We start from the raw sequence: 24,692 nt of genomic DNA, 5'->3' as shown, positions 1-24,692 counted from the left end.
AGATACAATCCCACTGCAGGGAACAGTGCCCGGCTGAGAAACAAGTGGCTGGAGGACCGGAGAATCAAGCCCATTATTTCATTGTGGGCGGTTCAGAGAAGGTTCACTCGGATGATCCCAGTATGGAGGGATTGTCTTGTGAGCAAAGGTTAAACAGGCTGGGACTCCACATTGGAATTTGGAAGAATGAGCGGTGATCTCAATAAAACACATAGGATTCCTCAGGGGCCTGACAGGGTAAATGCTGAGAGGATGTTTCCCCTTGTGGGAAAGTCTAGGACCAGAGAGCATAGTCCCAGAAAAAAGGGGTGCCAATTTAAGACTGAGATGAGGAGGAATTTCTTCTCTCAGAGGGTTGAGTGTCTTTGGAACTCCTTGCCACAGAGAGCTGTGGGGGCAGAGTCCTTGTGTATATTTAAGGCTGAGATAGATAGGTTCTTGATCAGTAAGGGAATCCAGTGTTATGGGGAATGGGCAGGAAAGTGGATGTGAGGAATGTCAGATCAGCCACAGTCCTAGTGAATGGCGGAGCAGGCTCGAGGAATCAAATGGCCTACTCCTATTCCTATTTCTTGTGGTCTTATATTCAAAAATATCCCTCTGCCTGGCACCAAAGCTGCCTCCGCAGGGATGGTAAGATTCCACCCTCAGTAACCCAACTGAGCACAGTCTCATGCAGAGAAAAGGATCAAGTGCACAAAATCCTTGCTTCGCACAAAGTGTCACTGCAATGTTGGGGATCGGTTTAGCTCAGTTGGCTGGGCAGCTGGTTTGTGATGCAGAGCGAGGGCAACAGCGCGGGTTCAATTCCCGTACCGGCTGAGATTATTCATGAAGGCCCTGCTTTCTCAACCTTGCCCCCCCGCCTGAGGTGTGGTGATCCTCAGGTTAAATCACCACCAGTCAGCTCCCCCCCCCCTCAAAGGGGAAAGCAGCCTATGGTCATCAGGGACTATGGCGACTTTACTTACACTGCAATGTTATCGATGCCAGCACACGTTTTCAAATGGAACTGTCCCTCAGCTTTCTGGTATGCTGGGAAGTGCAACAAAAAAAAGTTTATCATAGTAGACCAAAGTTAGACTCGTAGGTTTTTCTTCAACGAACTAAATATGCCCAAAGAATTTTGCACACAAAGTAATCAATGCAGTGTTTATTCGACTCATGAAAGAGACGTATACAATTAATGAGTGACATTGTCTCCTTTATTCTTGGACTAAACATCATATTCCACAATCTGATAGATAGTATCTCCTATATATGCTTTTGCAAACCAGAAGTAACATTGGCCGGAATTCGCCGCCGCTCACGATTCACTTTTCCCGCCACCACGCACCCCCGCCCGTGGGTTTCCCGGCAACGCGGGATGGTTTCAATGGGAAATCCCATTGGCAAGCGGCAGGAAGATAGAATCCCACCGTCAGCGAACGGCGCGCCGCCGCGCAACACGCGGATGGGGGACCGGAGAATCCCGCCCAATATCTTTCCCCAATGTTCTCATCTCTTCTGCGGTCGCCTTTAAAGGGCCACTCTCATAGCTCACCCAAGTGATTATTCATGTGTCAGCTCAGAAAATGAATGCTCACAAGCTATCCAGCTCCAAGCCCGATCCTGACATCCACACGCATATTTTCCAGCAGGAAAATGACCAGGAGGAGAATCCGGCCTGTTTTTTTCTGCTTCCCTAAACCTGAAGACATTGAGGTGAATTGCAGTAGGGAATGCTCTTCTGAAGTTAAAGCCAAGGCATACTGAGGGAGACAGTTTTGCATTGCAGCAGATGGCCCAACAACTATCCAGGAAGCGCTTGGTCAATTGCCTAATCCACCAGCAGTGAAGCACAAGTAAAATCAACTGAAAAGTCAGGCAGAATGGCCACGGCATTTGCCTCAGGAAATGAAGCAAACTAACTTGATTGCATCAGATTGGCAAAATTTAAAATGGCTGCCCACATGAAAAGTGAACTGATGGGGAAACAAGAGGGAAGCTTAAGAATATAACAGAGAGAGATTAAAATTCGAAGTGATCCAATTACAGGTCAGAATTGTTTTTAATGTTCACTGATGAACTATTACAAAGTAACTGCTCCCCTTGTCATGATCTCTACATTTTTGTTTTTGTGGTTTTTGGAAAGAGAATGGAGCTTTAGGGACCTTGAAGTCCCAGCTCTAAGCCCCAATCTTTGTAGTGAGTTGAACGTTCGCCACCAGGGTTATATTAAAAGCTACAATTGATCTCAGGATCTTTACACTGGGAGGGTGGCAAATTAAGTTGAAATCGAGGCAGGTTGATGATGTTAAAGTACAGATCAGCCATGATCTAATTGAATAGCAGAACAGGTTCGAAGGGCTGAATGGTCTGCTCCCATTCCTATGCTCTAAGTCAGGTTTCCGCCTGATTATCTACCAGTTAAGTGCACATTGATGGATGTTGGGCAAGGACAGGATTGGGTTTGGCTATGTTGCCCTATGTTTGAATAGGCTGCCAACATTCACTGTCTAAACTCACCATGAATAGTAGTCACCTGGACAAGCTATCCGAGAGTGGGAGGCATCCTTGGAAATCCCCCCCCCCCCCGGGACATGTTCTCGTGGCTTCATAGAGAGGAGGGGGGGTGGGGGTGGAAAACACAAGAAATCATGGAATAAGATCTGCACCTGCTACAGACCAGGTATAATCTATTAATCATCAACTTGACCCTCGACTAAATGTATTTGATCACTGGGTGAGAGATTTTTTAGAATTTCCTCCCGCCGTCCCCAAAGGTAAGCAAACAAAATTCCACAATCTCCATCTCCACTATACAAACCTTCTTAGTTACTTTCCACAGATAATGATACCATGGTCCCAGCAGTGCAGTTGGCCTTGATTTGGCCCATGTGCAATCGTCATAATAAGGTGAAATCGAAGTAATGGTGAGAAATGGAATACGGAATGGCGCACATCGCTTGGGGCTTCAGTCTTGTATAAAATGTAATGGGGGCACAACAGGCCTCTCCGGAGATGAGCCAGTTCTCAATACAGACAGCAGCGTGCAAACAAAGCCATTGGAAAGATACAAGGAGACCAACAGAAGGAAATCTGAGGTTTGGGTTACTCATTAACTGGAGGGATTGCATTTTATTGATAAGTGGTAACTTTCCGGCTGGTAGCATTAGGAGGGGCTGGTTGCTCTCTGCTCACGAACCAGTATGCTGTTTGCCAGCAGCAAGTAGTTGGTTAATGTTTTACAAGAAAATCAGTGCCCTATCTAAACAGCACAGTCAAGGTGCAGGTGTGCACCAGGAGGTCAGTCTGATTTCACAAGTGTAAAAATGAAGTAAAGCACGTACAGATTCAGTTAAAAGCATCGGCAAACAGCTACACACCTTAGGAGAGAGAGAAACAGGCACACGGGGGCGTGGAGAAAACAGGAAGAAACAGTGAGACAAAGGGAGACACACACAATATGGAAAGATATGTTCTGTGATTACAGCTATTTTAAATAAAAGCGAAACGCATTTATTTCAGCATGAACTCTTGTAAAAGCACCCAACTCCTCATGTTGATTTTTAACCATCTGCAATATAAATAGGCTCTAATCAGGCTGATATAAAGTCAGATTTCCTGCTCCACTCCTGCCTCGAAGGTTTACAACACCATATGCATTAAATAATCTAAAGTATGTATGGACCAGTTCACAGCGAGGTTATAGTGCAATCTACAGGTTAATTGAAGATGATTCAGATTAAAACAATTGAACATTAATTAAATTCTCCACAGGACAAGTAAGAGAGATTTCGGGAACAAAAACTGAAGACAAGCGAGATTGGCAAAAAGTAACTCAACAAATGCCGAACGTAAGACAGACGTAAAGGAAGTGAAATGGAGCTATAGAGAGGAAATGATATTGAATATGAATAGAGGGACAGGTATTATATATTATATAGGTAAACAGATACAAAGATAATGAAAAATGGAAGTAAGTGAAAGAGGGGGACGAAGAGGAAGAGAACGCAAGGTCAAATATATGGATAGATACAGAGAAAAAGACACACAAAAGGAAAGAGGCAAGACAGCAAAAGGGAGCAACACTATTTGACCCAACTCCTGTTAAAGTGGTTGTGGAGACACAAATTCAAGAGGGTCAGAGAGACTTTAGTTCCATAAGAACAAACAAAATTAAATTAACAAAACATTATAACATACTTTGATCATTACGATTAGAAATACTGCAACATAATTCTATTAATATTGACTTTATCCCAAAAAATTATATTACAATTCGGAAGTATAAAAATAAACTTTATAATAATTCCCCAAACTGGTTTGTTTTTGACCAAGATTACATTAACCACGCAACATATTTAAAGTATACACATTCAGAGGGACAATTAAAAGTTATATATGTGACGTAGAAAAATATATTTTGGCTGTATATTTACTGACACATAAAATAAATTCTATCCCTGGGGAACAGAGTTCCCTTGTACAGAATTAGAAGTCCACAATGCCACTTAAAGCTGAAGACCATGTAGGTACTTATGCAGAAGGACCTGATGTATCACAGATGCAACAAGGTTGGATCTCTATCCGCAACCTCCCTCCAGCAATGCCGGCCTGCTTCTGCGACTCTTCATAAGGAGTGAAATTTTTCTCTGTCCAGAACCTTCTTGCCTAAGCTGTAGAGACATCTGGAGTACCAATGGATGCCATTCTCCTGCGTGGCATTGCCATGCCCAGAGTGGAAGGCTGGTAACAATGAAGTCAATGAGTGAAACAGTCTGAGAGGTGCAAAAGCCAGGTGTGCCCAGTGGTGCTTCTCTATCACAGCGTAACAAGATGCCAGTACATTATTCACCAACAGCGTGCCATGAGATGTCAATGGTGCATAGACACCAATGTCCTCCGCTGCATAGATAGCTTTAATCTTCGATGAACGTAGTTGTCCTGAGCCAACCTCCCTTACAAGGATAAACTGACCTGTTCGCACTCTGCTTGCAAACATCGGCCTAAAGTTCTCCATTCTGTCTGTGTTATTATCGGAAACAAAGATGAGGTGCGCTGCTGTGAGCTCCACTCGCTGTTGGGGATCTTCAGTCTCCAGCACGGTGAAAGAGATCCTCAACTCTTCTTCCTTGTCGAGGAAGAGCAGGACTTGACTGGGCACCACCTTGCCAGCTGCGTCAACAGTTAGGACCCGGTCCCCAGGATTCAGCTCTGACACAGCCCGAGTGTGGCCATTTTCCAGTGTTACCATGGCTTTAGAAGGGAAACAGCCACCTGTTTTGGTGGCCAATGAATTATCTGCAAGATAAAAAAGAATAAGGGATTAAACACCCAGTTCTTATTCACGACATTAAGTCTCCCAGCTCGGTGAAAACAAATTAAAACAATTAAAGAAGTCTTGAAGTGAAACAGTAATACATAAGTAATACTTAAGCACTCTGGGGCTGTGAAGTGGGGTAAGTAATTAGTTAGGGTTCCCCATTCCAGATTGATACTTAGCGCTCCTTTTGGGAAGAATGCATGTGTAGGTTTGATCATAGAATTTACAGTGCAGAAGGAGGCCATTCGGCCCATCGAGTCTGCACCGGCCCTTAGAAAGAGCACCCCACTTAATCCCACAACTCCACCCTATCCCCGTTCCCCAATAACCCCATCTAACCTTTTTTGGACACTAAGGGTAATTTAGCATGGCCAATCCACCTAACCCGCACATCTTTGGACTGTGGTAGGAAACTGGAGCACCCGGAGGAAACCCACGCACACACGGGGAGAAAGTGCAGACTCCGCACAGACAGTGACCCAAACCGGGAATCGAACCTGGGACCCTGGAGCTGTTGTGAAGCAACTGTGCTAATCACTGTGCTACCGTGCTGCCCATCATAGCCAAATAGCTGGAGAAATACTCACTTAATAATAATATTTATTAGTGTCACAAGTAGACTTACATTAACACTGCAATGAAGTTACTGTGAAAATCCGCTCGTCGCCACATTCCGGCGCCTGTTCGGGTCACAGAGGGAGAATTCAGAATGTCCAATTCACTTAACAGCACGTCTTTCGGGACTTGTGGGAGGAAACCGGAGCACCCGGAGGAAACCCACGCAGACATGGGGAGAACGTGCAGACTCCGCACAGACAGTGACCCAGCGGGGAATCGAACCTGGGACCCTGGCGCTGTGAAGCAACAGTGCTAACCACTGTGCTACCTCGCTTGTCTGGACATCTATGTCAAGACCACCTATTTGGGGGGGGGGGTTCTGAAAACTTACCAAAATGTGTTTGTGCCGTCTGCAGGGAAAAGGGCGAGGAAATGACAAACAAAATAAATCAACTTAATGAAAAAAAGTGAATCAACATCCCCATGCCATCAAAATCATTGAACTGCAAACATGATTTCTAGCTCAGCATGGTCGTAACATTCTGCCAGCAGCCCAGTGCATGTTAAAACTGTGAATATCTTCATTACAATTGAAGGATCCCATTGAATATTCCTGAGAGATGAAATCAATTTTGTGGGAAACAGGTTATTCGCTGAACAGGAACAGACTTTACTAGGTCACCATGAATTAGGTCATTAATGTCAAAACTAGATACAGAGAGTCTTTTCCCGCTGTTTCGCCCTTGATTTATTGAGAACTTAAAGGTGGAAATCAACCTTCTGCCGTTAAGGCTGCAATGTGCATCGAAAATATAGTTAAAATCCATCAATTGGAATGCGCTGGAGGGGTGGAAAATCACATTTATCCAATTATACCCATTTGAAAGGACGCCTTCATCGTTGGTACTGGAAGGGCAATTTGAATATGATGTTTTGATATGAGCTGGTCAAAAGGTGATACTTTGCCCTTAAAGAAAAAAATCAACTCCTTCAAGAGGTGGAATTAAAATTGATAGCCTCTCGTTTCTGCTTTTTCGAAGATCTTACGGTTTTCTCCACTTGCGTTTTGTGATGGGCCGGCGCAGCACAGACACGATGGGCCTCATTCTGTGCAGTAACAGTTCAATGGTTCTGTGATATCAATGGCTAGACTAGAAGCAAGTCAAGTATTGATCTATCCCTTGCTGTGAAACACTTGGTAAGAATATTTTAATAGAAAGTACTTTTTCATATAAAATCATTGCATCAGTGCAGACGGAGGCCATTTGGCCCATTGAGTCTACATCGGCCCCTGAAAGAGCACCCTACTTCAGCCCACGCCTCCACCCCATCCCCGTAACCCAGTAACTCCACCTAACCTTTGGACACTAAGGGGCAATTTAGCATGGCCAACCCACCTAACCCGCACATCGCACATCTTTGGACTGCGGGAGGAAACCGGAGCACCCGGAGGAAACCCACGCACACACGGGGAGAACATGCAGACTCCGCACAGACAGTGACCCAAGCCAGGAATCGAACCCGGGTCCCTGGCGCTGTGAAGCAACAGTGCTAACCACTATGCTACTGTGCCGCCCATATTTTCTCTTGCTCTCCTTTTTTTAATATAGATTTTGAAGTACCCAATTCTTTTTCTTTTTCAAATTAAGGGGCAATTTAATGTGGCCAATCCACCTAACCTGCACATCTTTGGGTTGTGGGGGTGAGACCCACGCGGACACGGGGAGAATGTGCAAACTCCACACGGACAGCGACCCATGGCCAGGATCGAACTCGGGTCCTCGGAGCCGTGAGGCAGCAGTGCTAACCACTGGACCACCGTGCTGCCCTTTCTCCTGCTCCCCTGAACTTGGTGACTTGTGGTTACAGAGATGGCTACGAAATAGCTCACCCGAGGAACCATTTCCCCCTCCCACAGTGCAGAGGTGCAAGGCTTCAACTACTGCTGTGACTAAAACGAGCGGAGAGCAGGGACGAGTGATTGAGCGGGTGAGCACCACACTTGGCAGTGGATTTACCTGTGGAACCAGACAAGGAGGAAGCTGAGTATTACCCTGAGATTTTGAAGAAGTTGGATTAGTACACATCGATGATATGAGAAAACTGTCGGAACACCTGCAATTTACTGACTTGCTGGAATTTCAATCCTGCACCCCATATCTAGTCAATCAAGGGACATTTTCCCCTGCATATAGCCCTATTGATTCACTTCTTTGAAACTGTTAGGGCCCAAACGTCATCTGAAGCATTTTCAGCAACAATCTCAGCACTACTTAAAAAATTAAAGGTATTAATGTGAACACCACTGCGCAAAAAAATTCAATTCATTTTTTGTCTGATAAAGGGGCGATTTAGCGTGGCCAATCCACCGACCCTGCACATCTTTGGGTTGTGGGGGTGAGACCCACGCAGTCACAGGGAAAGTAAAAGAAGTGATAAATATATTGATTTCTTTTACAACTGTTTTTTGATAGGGTCAGTGTGGCTGTCATGCAGAAGTCACAACATCAAGAGTGCACAATTTAAACTGGTTAATGATCGTGGATTGTGAATTTTGGGGATCCGGAGCCAAACCTATTTGCAAGTCGTTTTTGTGGATAACTGGAAGCTACAAATTCATGTGAAAAAAAATCGTCCTTTAATCGAATCAAGAAAAATTTACCATCTGTACAGGCCATCAAAGTACAGGTTGGTGTGTGGGACATGCTAACAGTGGTTAACAGCGGAGTTGGATTCAATGTATGAATGGGATTGAGGTGTGCCTTGAAGCTTGTGACCCTCCAGGATGAATGGGCAAGATTGGAAACTCACATCATGTGGCGTGCTCCGGGGGAACAAACCCATGTGATGTCACTTTGCAGTATGATGTGCTCCGGGTCTAGGGTGTGCAGTGCACCACCACATGGACCCATTGTTTAAATGTAACGATCCTGGCATTTACAGGGATGGAGCGGGGCACTGTACAGCTTAGTGGTCAGGAAACCCAGGGAAACTGCTTTCACCCAGGTCCTGCTGAATTTAATAAGTTGTGATCACCAATTTTGGAATCCATCTCAGTTAAAAATAGAAGTGGACTTGTTGGGCTTTGAATGACAGTAGGGCAGCACGGTAGCACAGTGGTTAGCACAATTGCTTCACTGCTCCAGGGTCCCAGGTTCGATTCCCGGCTTGGGTCACTGACTGTGCGGAGTCTGCACGTTCTCCTCGTGTCTGCGTGGGTTTCCTCCGGGTGCTCCGGTTTCCACCCACAGTCCAAAGATGTGCAGGTTAGGTGGGTTGGCCATGCTAAATTGCCCCATAGTGTCCAAAAAAGGTAAGTTGGGGTTACGGGGACAGTGTGGAAGTGTGGGGATAGGGTGGAGGTGTGGGCTTACGTAGGGTGCTCTTTCCAAGGGCCGGTGCAGACTCGATGGGCCGAATGGCCTCCTTCTGCACTGTAAATTCACTGACCCATGCAGACCAGGTGATCCCAGGCAGGATTCTCAATGTGTGCACAGTTAGCTGATCTCAGCCAAGGCAGCAGTAGGGGTGATTCAATTAGCTTCAGCCAGGGTTCCTGCCTCCAATTACAATCTAGTGACACTTCCTGAAATGTATGTGCATGGATAACAGATGAGGACAGGACTGGTTCAACTTTGGTGCCTTCCACAGTTGAATAGACTTCCACATGACTACTAGTGACCAAGGTGGGATATTGTAGGACCATGATCTACCAAGGTTCAAATCTAGGGACTAAAGTGGGATGTTGAGAGACTTAGGTGGGATGTTATAGGACCATACTCCTCCAGAGAGTTAGTCCCTTTAGATAGGGGGGGGGGGGGGGGTACTTTTCAAAACCATATAACCGTCCAATAGCACTTGCCATCACAATTATGTTAACAATAATCAACTTATATTTGTAAATGATGTGTGTGCATGATTATTGCTAACATGTAAAAATGCAAATTCCCAATTGAAAACCACACCAGCCCAAATAATAAATTGTCATCACAAGACAGTAAATGAACATATTATAACACGGTAAGAATAAAAAGATTGAAAAACTAAAACCCGAGATTTCACTATGACTCCAAAAGAGAGCTTCAAACATTTGCCTTGAAACAATACTCAGAATCCTACCCAGTGATTAAAGGCACCAATAAAAATAACTATTGCTCACCCTGAAAAGGGGTCAACCATTTATGACAGTTTCTCAGATTAAAAAGTATAAAGGATTGTTACTTAATACATCAAGTTTTATGACTAGATGGTGATAGAGCTATTTAAAACATTCCAATGGTGGGTGAAGCAACCTGTGGCTCAGTAGGTGGACAGACTGCCCAGTGTGGTACTGGGCTATACAGACCAAGTTCCCTCTAGCTTTGATGTGTAGGCACAATTGGTTCCTGAAAACCACATTGTAAGTCGAAACGTAGTAAGTTGGAACTAATTTTCCTGTTGGAACAACGGTATAAATGGGGATTGGTTCCTGAATCAAGGCTGGAATTCGCTCATAAGCAATGCTCTCAATTCTTGTCCTGTCAAGTCGCTGAGGTGACTCTTGATGTCTGCACACCTTAGCACAAGTTCCTCGGTTAATGTAGGAGATATAATGAAGTGCAGTACGAAGTCTTACAACACCAGTGAATGGGTGGGTTCCAGAAACACATATATAGACAAAGTCAAAGATGCAAGACGATACTTTGAATGCGAGTCTTTGCGGGTAATTAAGTCTTTACAGGTCCAGGTTAAAGAGGTGCAAATTGTCTCAGGCCAGGACAGTTGGTACTCATGTGTGCGGAACTTGGCTACGCAGAATCGCCGAGCAGAAACAATATGTTTCTGGAACCTACCTCTTCATTCACCTGAGGAAGGAGCAGCGCTCCGAAAGCTAGTGATTCAAAACAAACCTGTTGGACTTTAACCTGGTGTTGTAAGACTTCTTACTGTGCTCACCCCAGTCCAACGCCGGCATCTCCGCATCAGAGATATAATGAAGCCATTGATCACTGGCCTGTTTTACCCTGAGCTTCTGCGAGTCTGAGTGCTTATATACATCTAAAGCATATAAATGCATTAAAATCGCGATGTTGTAAAGTCGAACTGCGAAGTCAATTTATAAACAGTTTGTCGTAACTCAAACATTGGAAAGTTGAGGACTGCCTGTATTGAACTTGTGGATACCAGCTAAGGCAGCAACTGGGACACAACTATTGCCACCAGCAACCCTGGTCTACTGAGAAGGAGAAAAACAACAATCAGGATTCCCCAGTTATTCCTGCTGGAAGAAGTAGTTTTGGGCCTGTCTGCACTGCTGGCCATGTTGAATTGTTGGCCTACACCACTTGATTGAACTTGCACTTGTGAGAAATAACCACTTTTGGAAGGAAACAGAACCTCCGCATAGTCTTATTATTTCCTCAGCAGAATTCGCAGTTTCTGTAAGCGTCCTTTATAACATAATAATAATAATCGCTTATTGTCACAAGTAGGCTTCAGTGAGGTTACTGTGAAAAGCCCCTAGTCGCCACATTCCGGCGCCTGTTCGGGGAGGCCGGTACGGGAATTGAACCCTCGCTGCTGGCCTTGTTCTGCATTACAAGCCAGCTGTTTAGCCCACTGTGCTAAACCAGCCCCACGCCATGGGCCCTTAAACAAGACTTAAACAACTCCACTTCCAATCACATGAAGTACAATCACAAGCCAGAATTGGGTGGCCAGAGTGTAGATACAAAACTAGAATCTTCATATGAAAAAACAACAGAAATGTTCACCCTCTAACCCCTAATATTTATTATAAAATATAAACAATGCCTGGAAACGTGTAATCCAATCGCAGGTTTTTGACAACTGTATGAACTGCTTGAGGTTCACTCTTGTGATTCAGGATGTCAGCTTTGTAACCTTCTTAGCTGTTATTTATGGTCTAAATAACGTCTGCCACCTTTCGCAAATAAATAATACTGTTTAAGATCAGCCCTGCCGTATTCCCAAACCGGATCCTTCGCACAAATCTGCCCTTATCACCAATCTTTAAGTTGCCCAACCCAAGAGGATCATGAGAACTTTGGTCCCGATATATTATCTTGAAAACTGGCTTTTGGATCAGCGGCAGTTGACTGGATCACCCACATGTTCAGACTAAAACGCAAAACTTGGCAAGTGCACGCCACAAAAGGTCTGATCTGTAAAAAAAAATCATCAGAATTAAGGATGTTTTATTTTAATGTTAGAGTACCCAATTCATTTTTTCCAATGAAGGGGCAATTTAGCGTGGCCAATCCACCTACCCTTGTCATGTGAGAGTACCTTTAAGACATGGATGTGTAAGCAATGTACCTTTAAGAAAACAGTGATGTCAGAGAGTGGGTGGAGCTCAGCTCAGTTCAGCCATTTTGCAGTTAAATGCCTCATAGATTATCATAGAATTTACAGTGCAGAAGGAGGCCATTCGGCCCATCGAGTCTGCACCGGCTCTTGGAAAGAGCACCCTACCCAAGGTCCACACCTCCACCCTATTCCCATAACCCAGTAACCCCACCCAACACTAAGGGCAATTTAGGACACTGAGGGCAATTTATCATGGCCAATCCACCTAACCTGCACATCTTTGGACTGTGGGAGGAAACCGGAGCACCCGGAGGAAACCCACACAAACACGGGGGGGATGTGCAAACTCCACACAGATGGTGACGCATAGCCGGGATTCAAACCTGGGACCTTGGCGCCGTCAGATACTCAAAATACACAGCGTGGAATCTTAGCACAATTTGGCAGCGTGTCAGTTCCGGTGTGAAAACCGTCGCGAATCCCACCAGCGTCACGGAATCTCCCAGAATATTGAACCTCTTTTACCACGTGGATCACGCCTCATTCGTGACAGCTTCCTGCTGGTTTGCTCATCTCAAGGCAACCTCTGCAATCAGTGGGGAGCTTCAATATAGACGCCTCCTCAGCGCGTGTTCCAGATCCATTAGAGGAGAAACCAGCACGGCGATTCGCAGAGGGAGCCAGACCAAACTCATGGATGGTGTGCAGCAGTGACGTGATGTCCTCTATCCCCGGTCATGCAGATGTCCTTCCAGCAAGGTCACCACCCTTGCCTGGGAGACCATGGCAGCTTCAGTCAGTGTCAGCTCAGTGCAGAAGAGGATGGGGCAGCAGTGTTGCAAAATGGTGAATGACCTTCTTCACATGGCCAGGGTCGGTCCGCCACCTCCAGTCTCTCACTGCACCCCTCACACACCCCTCGCACCTCCAAGGTGATCTCTTACCCAGTCACCTCGCGGGTTGCCAACGCTTGTCTCAAGGTCTTCTTCCACCCCCCCCACCCCAATCCCCAGGGTCTCCCCCAATATCTACTCTGCTCCTCACATCCCCGCTCCCACTCCAGTCCCACGCCTGCCACACCTCATCACCATCTGAACTGGCAGGATTCCCGCCGACACTCTCCCATCTGTCTCACTGCAGGACAAACCTGAGCACAATCGGTGCTCACACTCATTGTGAGCTCAGATGTCTCACGCCCTTTGAGGAACGAGCCCTTGAGCTGGCCGGGGAGGAGCAGGACCGAGCTTGTGCGGAGGGTAAAGTGGGGGCTGCAGACAAAAGTGAGACCCCTCAGGACACACAGTCATTCTTCAAGCCTCATGTGAGTGAACATTGTCCCATTGTTTATCCACCGTCATTTACGAATGTCATCTCCCTGCCCTCGAAGTTGGCCAGCCGGGACCATCCTCGCACCCCTTGGAGACCACAGACATGTTAATCTCTGAGGGACCCATCTCCGATCTCACCCTCGAAGAGGCGTCACAGCTATCTGCACCTTCCACCAGCACAGATACTCACACCTCGGTGGGGTTGAGTACTAGGCCGGCTTCTGGGTCACTCACTGGTGAGCACCTCACAGCTGATGATCCACAGCAGGTGGAGGCAGGGACGTCCCAGGGAACCGGCTCTCGGAGGGATGCCGGAGTCCGGGACACTGCTGAGCTCCTGGCCGATGATGTGCCCCTGGGTCCGGCCATCCCAGAGCTGCTGGAACTGCAAAGGCAGAGTCACGAGTGTCAGGAAGGGATGACAGCATTCCCTCCTCGGGCTGCAAGGCCGACTGGAGGAGTCCCAACGCCGCCTGTCCAAGAAAAATGGTGCCGTCACTCCTACGCAACGAGACCAACACTGCGAAGGTGGCATCATCAGTGGAGATCTTGGCACAAAACACGCACTCCTTGGAAGGGGATATCTGCTCCATGGTGGGGATATCTGCTCCATGGTGGGGATATCTGCTCCATGGCTGAGGGATATCTGCTCCTTGGCAGGGGATATCTGCTCCATGGCGGGGATATCTGCTCCATGGCGGGGGATATCTGCTCCATGGCGGGGATATCTGCTCTGCGGCGGGGGATATCTGCTCCATGGTGGGGATATCTGCTCCATGGCTGAGGGATATCTGCTCCATGGCGGGGGATATCTGCTCCATGGCGGGGGATATCTGCTCCATGGCGGGGATATCTGCTCCTTGGCAGGGGATATCTGCTCTGTGGCGGGGGATATCTGCTCCATGGCGGGGGATATCTGCTCCTTGGCAGGGGATATCTGCTCTGCGGCGGGGGATATCTGCTCCATGGCGGGGATATCTGCTCCATGGCGGGGATATCTGCTCCATGGCGGGGGATATCTGCTCCATGGTGGGGATATCTGCTCCTTGGCAGGGGATATCTGCTCCTTGGCAGGGGATATTTGCTCCATGGCAGGGGATATCTGCTCCATGGTGGGGGATATCTGCTCCATGGCGGGGATATCTGCTCCATGGCGGGGATATCTGCTCCGTGGCGGGGGATATCTGCTCCGTGGCGGGGGATATCTGCTCTGTGGCGGGGATATCTGCTCCATGGCAGGGATATCTGCTCCATGGCGGGGGATATCTGTTCCATGGCGGGGATATCTGCTCCATGGCTGGGGATATCTGCCCCATGGTGGGGATATCTGCTCCATGGCGGGGGATATCTGCTCCATGGCGGGGATATCTGCTCCATGGCAGGGATATCTGCTCCATGGCGGGGATATCTGCTCCATGGCGGGGATATCTGCTCCATGGCGGGGGACATCTGCTCCATGGCGGGGGACATCTGCTCCATTGCGGGGGATATCTGCTCCATGGCGGGGATATCTGCTCCATGGCGGGGGATATCTGCTCCATAGCGGGGGATATCTGCTCCATGGCGGGGATATCTGCTCCATAGTGGGGGATATCTGCTCCATGGCAGGGGATATCTGCTCAATGGCGGGGATATCTGCTCCATGGCGGGGGATATCTGCTCCATGGCGGGGATATCTGCTCCATGGCGGGGGATATCTGCTCCATGGCGGGGGATATCTGCTCCATGGCGGGGATATCTGCTCCATGGCGGGGATATCTGCTCCATGGCGGGGATATCTGCTCCATGGCGGGGATATCTGCTCCATGGCTGAGGGAATGACCTCCATGGTACAGGGCTTCAACAGCATGTTGCAGGCACTGGTGGAAATCCACGAGAGTCTGCGCCAGAGGACGACATGGCGGGGATATCTGCTCCATGGCGGGGATATCTGCTCCATGGCGGGGATATCTGCTCCATGGCGGGGGATATCTGCTCCATGGCGGGGGATATCTGCTCCATGGCGGGGATATCTGCTCCATGGCGGGGATATCTGCTCCATGGCGGGGGATATCTGCTCCATGGCTGAGGGAATGACCTCCATGGCGGGGTATATCTGCTCCATGGCGGGGGATATCTGCTCCATGGCGGGGATATCTGCTCCATGGCGGGGGATATCTGCTCCATGGCGGGGGATATCTGCTCCATGGCGGGGATATCTGCTCCATGGTGGGGATATCTGCTCCATGGCGGGGGATATCTGTTCCATGGCGGGGATATCTGCTCCATGGCGGGGATATCTGCTCCATGGCAGGGATATCTGCTCCATGGCGGGGGATATCTGCTCCATGGCGGGGGATATCTGCTCCATGGCGGGGGATATCTGCTCCATGGTGGGGTATCTGCTCCATGGCGGGGATATCTGCTCCATGGCGGGGGATATTTGCTCCATGGCGGGGATATCTGCTCCATGGCGGGGATATCTGCTCCATGGCAGGGATATCTGCTCCATGGCGGGGATATCTGCTCCATGGCTGAGGGAATTACCTCCATGGTACAGGGCTTCAACAGCATGTTGCAGGCACTGGTGGAAATCCACGAGTGTCTGCGCCAGAGGGCGACATGGCTTCTGGATCTCACTCCAGCTGTCCCTCCATTCCATAGAGGAGCCCAGGCCCCCCCCCCCGGCACTCGAAGGAACAAGATCATCAGGAACGCAGCCCAGGACCCACCACCAAGGGGACTCTGGGAGTTTGCAGCCCATCTAATACCTGTGTGCGACACACCTCCAACCCAGCACAATGAGGAGGGTGCATTGCAACACCTGCGCTGCCTGAAAGTGGGCCAGGCCCCCAGGGGACAGCTGCCAAGGTCATCTCAGGCACCAGGGTGTGGAAGGCAGCCTCAGCCTCAGCTGCGGATCCTGGAGATACACCGAGATGTAATGGATGAGGAAGAGTAAGAATCTGTTGGCTCCCAGTGGTCATGGGTGAGCCGAGGCACTAGTTGCGATAAGTCACCATTGTAATACAGCTCTTGCATTAAATATCACTTTGTTCACCCATACAGATCCACCATGCTGTCATTTCAAGGCGCCACACTCCGCAAACCCCCGTGTGCACACTCGCCGCTTCATCCCTGTGGAGTGTGCGAATGGCAGCGCGATGTAAAGCAGGCTGCTGCTGACACGGGCACTCGTGACAATAGGCTTCTCCACCACACCTTGCTACACATCAGTGTAATAATAATTGCTTATTGTCACAAGTAGGCTTCAATGAGGTTACTGTGAAAAGCCCCTAGTCGCCACATTCCGGCGCCTGTTCGGGGAGGCTGGTACGGGAATTGAACCCACGCTGCTGCCTTGTTCTGCATTACAAGCCAGCTGTTGAGCCCACTGTGCTAAACTAGCCCCCGAGATGGTTTGTGCCATGTTAACTCATGTATGAGTATTGGAGTTCAATACTTGGGGCCAACGCTTCCGAAGGGTTCAGAACTTGGCTCCAACTATTTTGTGTGAAAACCAAGAAATTAAATTTAAAGAAGTGAGGAACAAATTAAAAGGGGTAGCCCATTAAAGGGCTTAAACAGAAACAAAACCCAAATGGAAACTTAAAACATCAAACTGAAATGTGATTTAAAGGGTCAATAAGGCACCTCAGTCCCTGCAGTGCCCATTGGGCACGGAGGCCTCGATGGTACTCATGGGCACTGCAAGCTCCCTCTCTAAGGACACCTGGCCGTGAATGTAGCTGCGGTAGAGGGGCAGACAGTTGGGATGGACAAAGAACCTGGCTGCAATCAGTGGCACTCATGTTTAGCTCTGCAGAGTTCATTGGCACAATTGACAGTCAAGGAAAGGTGAAGTAGCATTTTGGGCAAATGACTGCCTCTTGTGGCAGAAGAGGCACAGCTGATTCGATGAAGCCTGCAATTAACATGATAAGCACACCCTCATTCTCCAAGATCACAGAGGCTGCAGAGTTGACAAGCCTTCCATCAGCCACAGCCATCCACCCCAACACTAATTCCTGACAGTCAAACTTCCCCGACAAATGGATTTGAACTTCCTCACAGTGCTGTCTGAGTGTGAGGTTCGGCTCATACTGCACCTGACCCCTCTCCAGTGAGAGGGTCTTCATGCCTCATGAGGCAGGGATGCAATCCATTCCTGAGAACCCCCACTCTGCGCTTACAGCCTGGCCTCCAGGCATCTCACAGTCGTCCCAGTGCCGACTGTCTGCATTCACCTCCCTCAGTGGCGATCTGGTCACAAACCCAGTGTAATAATTCCAGGAGGCACAAGACCAAACCGGTGTACTTTAAACTGAAAACAAGGCCGTTACTGCGGCTCACAAAACAATCATCCCAGCCCAGGACGATCGGGAACTGCCGGTCCGGATATGGGAGCTACATTTAAAGGTCTCACAAATACAATCCAGCTGGGTGGGTCTCTGCCCGCTCACCATGGGAACCCGTATTCTACAAAGCCCATCAGTCAGCGATTCCCCCATTGTCCTCGTGAGGGTTATCACACCCAGCAAGGAGGACACGGGAAGGGATGCCTGCCTGCCAGCCTCCAGACCCACTTGAAGCAAGGGGTGCCCGACATGAAGGGCAGGTAAGGCCTGCGGGTGACCCCTCCCCCTGAGATTGAGGGACTGAACCCCACCCCCACGTTGAACGTATCCGTGTCCCCCGCGACCTCTCCGGTGCACCCTGAGCATTTAACGCTCTGGAGGGCGATGGCTGACTGAGATCTCATCTCCGAAATCCCCCTCAGAGGTGAGTCTGCCAGGTTCACGTTAATGTAAAGTTGTTGTAAACGTCAGGCTGAATAGTCAGTGAGGGGAGGGGGATGTCCCGGAGAGAGTGCTCGGGAATTACATGCTGATGTATTAGAATGAGGTTCCCGGGCTCCTGTGGCGTGTTTTGAGTTACTCCATCAGTTTCCGATTCTCTCCGGATTTTGCGCCCTAGCCGCCGTTCTCAATGACGGCTAACATGGGCTCAAAATCCCCCCCACAATCTCTTCCAACTCAATCCGTAAATGCATGATCTACGACAACATCCCATTTCAGCTCATTGATGCTGTAATGTCCAATATTAATAGCAGGACAAGTTGTACTGAACCAGTACCTACTGAATAATAAAAATAATCTTTCTTATCATCACAAGTAGGCTTACATTAACACTGCAATGAAGTTACTGTGAGAATCCCCTAGTCGCCACATTCCGGCGCCTGTTCGGGTCACAGAGGGAGAATTCAGAATGTCCAATTCACCTAACAGCACGTCTTTCGGGACTTGTGGGAGGAAACCGGAGCACCCGGAGGAAACCCACGCAGACACGGGGAGAACGTGCAGACTCCGCACAGACAGTGACCCAAGCTGGGAATCGAACCTGGGACCCTGATGCTGGGAAGCAACAGTGCTAACCACTGTGCTACCTGACATTGCCAAGAAACAATTGTAGACTCTCACTTGGAAAAGATCGCGATGCCCTCATGTATTAACTAGCAGTGCAATTTGACATGACATTGCCAGTGACAAGGACACAGCGCAGAATATGTCCACCCCATGAACACATATATGGAAGCAATTTAACACTGCCATCTTAATTTAGTTAATTCTCCAGGTTTCTGCTATGTTTGACCTTCACTGTCAGCACTGTGGGATAACCACTGCTGGGTATTGATTGCTGAATATAGACATCTCCTTTAATCAACAGAGGCAAGAAGTTGGTCAATCTGAACCAATGACACCACAAATCCCTTTAATCCCTCCATCAACATCACCTTCAGCTGCTCTCATATTATTTTTCCTGCAGAGAGCAAAAAAGTTTCAGATTGACACACAGCGGGACGTATGTCTGGCAGAAAGCTCCACAGCTCCCATGTGCAATAGTAGCAATTTGTCTTTTTCTGCTGGTGGGGCAGTCGCCCCATTTATTTTCCTTCCAATTCTTCCCTTTCTCTCCCCTCCTCTCCTCTCCTGAAGGCCTCAAATCTTTGCTGGCGATGGAACCGTTTCAATGCTGCCTGAATCCCCTTCCGTGACTCGTCCCTGCCTTTCTTCACGGGCAAACCTAAAGTATCAGCGATGGTGGATAGTGCAACCACATCATCAGGTAGACACCAGTTTTGTAGCTGCACTGGAACAGCTTGGCTAGGGTTGGAGTCACCTCAGACCCAGAACATCACTGCAGGAGTTCCTCAGGGTAATTCCCTGAGCCCAACCATCTTTTTAAAAATAAATTTAGAGTACCCATGGCGGAGGCAGAAGAAACTTCCTCCACTGCGCATGCGCGGGGATGCCGTGAGTGGCCGCTAACGCTCCCGCGCATGCGCCGCCCGGCAATGTCATTTCCGCGCCAGCTGGCGGGGTGGAAATCAGTCCGGCGCGGGCCTAGCCCCTCAAGGTTAGGGCTCGGCCCCCCAAGATGCGGAGGATTCCGCACCTTTGGGGCGGCACGATGCCCGACTGATTTGCACCGTTTTTGGCGCCGGTCGGCGGACATCGCGCCGATACCGGAGAATTTCGCCCAAGGTTACCACTGGTGACATAGAACATACAGTGCAGAAGGAGGCCATTCGGCCCATCGAGTCTGCACCAACCTATTTAAGCCCTCACTTCCATCCTATCGCCATAACCCAATAACCCCTCCTAACCTTTTTGGACACTAAGGGGCAATTTACCATGGCCAATCCACCTAACAGCACGTCTTTTGACTATGGGAGGAAACCGGAGCACCCGGAGGAAACCCACGCACACACGGGGAGAACGTGCAGACTCTTCACAGACAGTGACCCAGCCGGGAATCGAACCTGGGGCCCTGGCGCTGTGAAGCCACGTGTGCTACCGTGCTGCCCATTCCGAGACACTATGTGGTAATTTAGTCAGTAGCAGGACCAATTTGAGGTGGGGAATCCAGTGAGTGGATTGAAGTGTGACCTTTCTCGGAGCGCGTCAATTCTAATAGACCAGCAGGCCCAGGGGCAAAACCGCCAATGTCAATGAACCAAAGTTCACCAGCACAAGATCTGCAACACAATGACTGAGGATTTAATCCAATATCAAGGGTTAACTAATGTCCATGAGCTGATTGCAATTTGCTGACACAGTGGCACCATTTATGGCAACTCCTACGTGCAACAGGTCAGTGGGGTTGAGGCCCATGTTTGGCTGTTCTTGCATTGCAAATAACTGGGGTTGAGCAGCTCCCCCCACCGCCCCCCCCCCCCATTGACTTACCCAAAAGCGTGGGGGGTAGTGGCAGGTTATCCTAAACCTCAACTATTTACAGGGACACATCAGGAAGACTTGGGAACAGACTGTCTGATGTACCTCTCAGCTGGAGCATAGGTGTTGTTGGCAGAGAGTCAGGAGTGGTTTAAAAATAAGAGAGGGCAATAGGAGAAGGTACAATAAAAATATTTACTGAATGAATAAAAAATATGTTCAAGATGCACTTTCACAGCTCATAATGTCATTGAAGCTGTCCAATTAGATTACGGCCTTGTAATCGCTCCCTGTAGTCTGTTATTATATTACAGCAATTGTCTGAAAAGAAGATTAGTGTTCAGACAAAATGCAACCGGAACATCTGGCAAAGATTGAATATTGAACACACTTTGCTGTTTGCAAAGCGCGATGTGGGCAAAACACAGGCATCAAGCAGGAGTTTGAAAGAGAGGCGGCTTTTGAAGGCGTGGAGAGAGTGTCTGCAAGGTGGAGGAGCTTAGAATGCTGTAACTATTCAAACAACAGCGAGCCGAGCACAAATCAGGCTCGAGCCTTCGGCCTTTCTGGTTTGTACAACACTAGAGTAGTACGCTTACCGACTGAACCATCAAGGAAACAGCAGATAGTTCAAAACTGGGTAGCAGCTGAGGCAAGCCAAGACGTGGAGAATGAAGTATGGGACGAGGCATCAGCCAGCAGACAGCAGGGGGGCCTTCAGTCTAATCGGACACAGATCAACTACTCAATATTCACCCTCACTCTCTTGGCCTACTCTTTGTTGCTCGATAATGCCCCTTTCATATTCTGTCACCTTTTTCTATCATTTTTCAAATTTCATGCACTTTTGGCAAAAGATCAAGCTGGTATACACCAGAGAATGATGGTAGGTTCTCCCAAAGCCTTCTTGAAAGCAATGAGTGTGTCCAGGTTCCAATCCCTAGTCTGTACTGATCTCCATTTTGGGGGGGAATGGCCCCCATTTCTGCTCCCAAATGCAATGCAGCTGGGATGGGAGGTGAAGAAGGGGTTCGGCTGTGATGTCGCTGATGCTCGAATAGCGTGCCAACACTCACACGTGAATAACGAGTGCTTGGGTTAGGCAGTGGAGGGTTCAATGGAAACATTTTCAGGAGGGGGAAAAAATTTGGCGTCGAAAATAAAGGCTCCATTTCACATTTGCGATCCTGAAGCTGAGAGAGGTGTTAAAAACCACACAGTACTGCACAGGGCTTGTGAATCTAACATGTCTGAGTGAATCAGTCAGGTCTCTCTAATCTGAGCAGTTTAATAACTCCATTGGGCTCCAGCAGGAGGCTAATTAAACATTGACAGTATTCACCTGCTGACTGCTGCCCAAGCCTCGGGAAAGTAATAAGATTCGAAACACTGAAACCTTCAGCAACCTTTGCAATGAATCCAATTTTTCTTCCCCCCCCGCCCCCCTCCATCGGATCTTGCACCTGTCCTAACAAACCAACATGTTCGACAATAAAATATTCTCTGCGATAACAGGGATGAATAAAATCTGACCAAAAGCCAACACCGGAAATATACACGGGGACCTACGGATGACCAATATTTCTTCAAATCTTTGAATCAAGTTTGAGAAGCAACTGGGCTTTGCATCTTAAAATGTAGAGTCCGTTTTCAAATTATTTTCGGGCTCAGCAACATACTAAACAAAAGAATTCGGACTGCCGTAAGAATCCAGCTGCAGAGACAGAAGGTACTGCTTGCCATCTTATATATATATATACAGGGCAGCACGGCGGCGCAGTGGTTAGCACTGGGACTGCGGCGCCGAGGTCCCAGGTTCGAATCCCGGCTCTGGGTCACTGTCCGTGTGGAGTTTGCACATTCTCCCCGTGTCTGCGTGGGTTATGCCCCCACAACACAAAGATGTGCAGGGTAGGTGGATTGGCCACGCTAAACTAACCCTTAATTGGGAAAAAAAATAATTGGGTACTCTAAATGTATAAAAAAGAATAAAAAACAATATATATACAGATGCGCACATTAAACCAGAGCTGTGCTTCCTGAGGGTCTCATGGTGGCCCCTTCACCTGAACAACCTCCTGGGTTTGCCTGCTACTTGCAGTTCAATTAGCACCAACACCATTGATGTATTCAAATTTGCATTTGTATGTCATCATGGCGGCATGGTAGCACAGTGGTTAGCACCGTTGCTTCACAGCGCCAGGGTCCCAGGTTCGATTCCCGGCTTGGGTCACTGTCTGTGCGGAGTCTGCACGTCCTCCCCGTGTCTGTGTGGGTTTCCTCCGGGTGCTCCGGTTTCTTCCCACAAGTCCCGAAAGACGTGCTGTTAGGTGAATTGGACATTCTGAATTCTCCCTCTGTGCACCCGAACAGGCGCCAGAATGTGGCGACTAGGGGCTTTTCACAGTAACCTCATTGCAGGGTTAATGTAAGCCTACTTGTGACACTTAGGGTAGCACAGTGGTTAGCACAATGGCTTCACAGCTCCAGGGTCCCAGGTTCAATTCCCGGCTTGGGTCACCGTCTGTAGGGAATCTGCACGTTCTCCCCGTGTCTGCGTGGGTTTCCTCCGGGTGCTCCGGTTTCCTCCCACAGTCCAAAGATGTGCAGGGGTAGGTGGATTGGCCATGATAAATTGCCCTTCGTGTCCGAAAAAAAAGGTACGGTAAGATGGGGTTACGGGGATAGGGTGGAAGTGTGGGGATGGGTGGGGTGCCCTTTCCAAGGCCCGGTGCAGACTCGATGGGCCGAATGGCCTCCTTCTGCACTGTAAATTCTATGATTCTGTGACTTATAAAGATTATTATTATCTTGCACATTATCACGAGGTCCTAAAGTGCTTCACAATCAATGAACTATTCTTGAGCCCACAACACTCCAACTCAGAGGGGAGTGCTTCCACTGAACTGAGCTGACGATTAGTGCAAGCCAAGAAAACAATGTACTTCCTGAGGCTAAACTCGGTGAAATTTTAGTACCTATGTGTAAGACTGAACAGCAAGTCGAGAGAATGGGGAACATCACAGCCCAAGTAGGTTCCTTTCCTCACCCAATGTTGAGATTTGAGCTATCCAATGCCTTCTGTTGGAAAATTAATCCATTTTCAAAAAAAAAAAACCCTCTGCTCTATCCTGCCAAGGGACACGTGCCAATTGAAACCCCCTTGCCATTGCTCCAGCTGAGATCAGGGCTGAACTTCTGAGTCAGGGGTGGAAAACAGGAGTCAGGACTCTTCCAGGTCCCAATCCTGCCCCCTGGGGGGGAAACAGTCACTCTCTGAATCCCTACAATGCAGAAGGAGGCCATTCAGCCCATCGAGTCTGCACCGACCCTCCGAAAGAGCAGCCTACCTAGGCCCGCTCCACCGTCCCATTCCCATAGCCCCACCTAAGCTTTGCACACCTAGGGGCAATTAGCGTGACCAATCCACCTAAACTGCACATCTTTGGACCCCTTAATTGGCATGGCGACAGGTTTATTGGAAACCTTTGGGCATGTCAGCACTGAGTCCCTGGCCTGCTACTGAGTGCCCCCTTCCAGGCAATTAAACTGCCTTGCCTCCCCCCCACCCCCACCGGTTCGGGAAACTGGAGGCCACCTAAAAATCCCAGTCGGCCTCCTTTAACAAGGCTCTTCAATGAACCGAATCGGCTACCTGCCATGGGGGGACAGGTAGCCCCTGCCAACCCTGAACCTGTCTGATGCACGATCAATGACTACTAAAGCGAGTTTGTAGTCCATCTGAAGGCTTTAATAAGCTAGATGTTTCCCCCAGCAGCTGAGATACAGAATGAAGGCTGCTGGGGCGGCACGGGCTCTTATACCCCGCCTTGCAGGGCGGAGCTACCATACAGCTTGACCAATGGGAAACATACAATATCTACCAATGGTGTTCCAGCATTACTAGGTACCGTAATACCTCTACACAGACTACCACATTGTCTTTACTAAAAATGTCTGGCACCGGCAAAG

General features: G+C 48.6%; 1 protein-coding gene and 1 long non-coding RNA gene across 2 annotated transcripts in view; one reads left to right on the top strand and one right to left on the bottom strand.

The window, feature by feature from the left end:
• Positions 1-1,317: 1,317 nt before the first annotated feature.
• The window catches only part of LOC140405414 (sonic hedgehog protein-like), a 275,699-nt gene continuing 252,324 nt past the window's right edge, over positions 1,318-24,692 (bottom strand). The window contains exon 3 of the mRNA XM_072493785.1: positions 1,318-5,286. Within this exon, the coding sequence (XP_072349886.1) occupies positions 4,616-5,286 (671 nt within the window). The 3' untranslated portion in view covers positions 1,318-4,615. The remainder of the gene's footprint in view (positions 5,287-24,692) is intronic.
• On the top strand, positions 6,361-8,156 carry LOC140405416 (uncharacterized). Its single transcript, XR_011938608.1, has 3 exons — positions 6,361-6,820; positions 6,907-7,064; positions 7,516-8,156. It is a non-coding gene; the product is annotated as an uncharacterized lncRNA (long non-coding RNA).

This window comes from Scyliorhinus torazame, chromosome X (genome assembly GCF_047496885.1).
Source record: "Scyliorhinus torazame isolate Kashiwa2021f chromosome X, sScyTor2.1, whole genome shotgun sequence".
Taxonomy (NCBI): Eukaryota; Metazoa; Chordata; class Chondrichthyes; order Carcharhiniformes; family Scyliorhinidae; genus Scyliorhinus; species Scyliorhinus torazame.
This window is presented reverse-complemented; position numbering and strand designations above follow the sequence as displayed.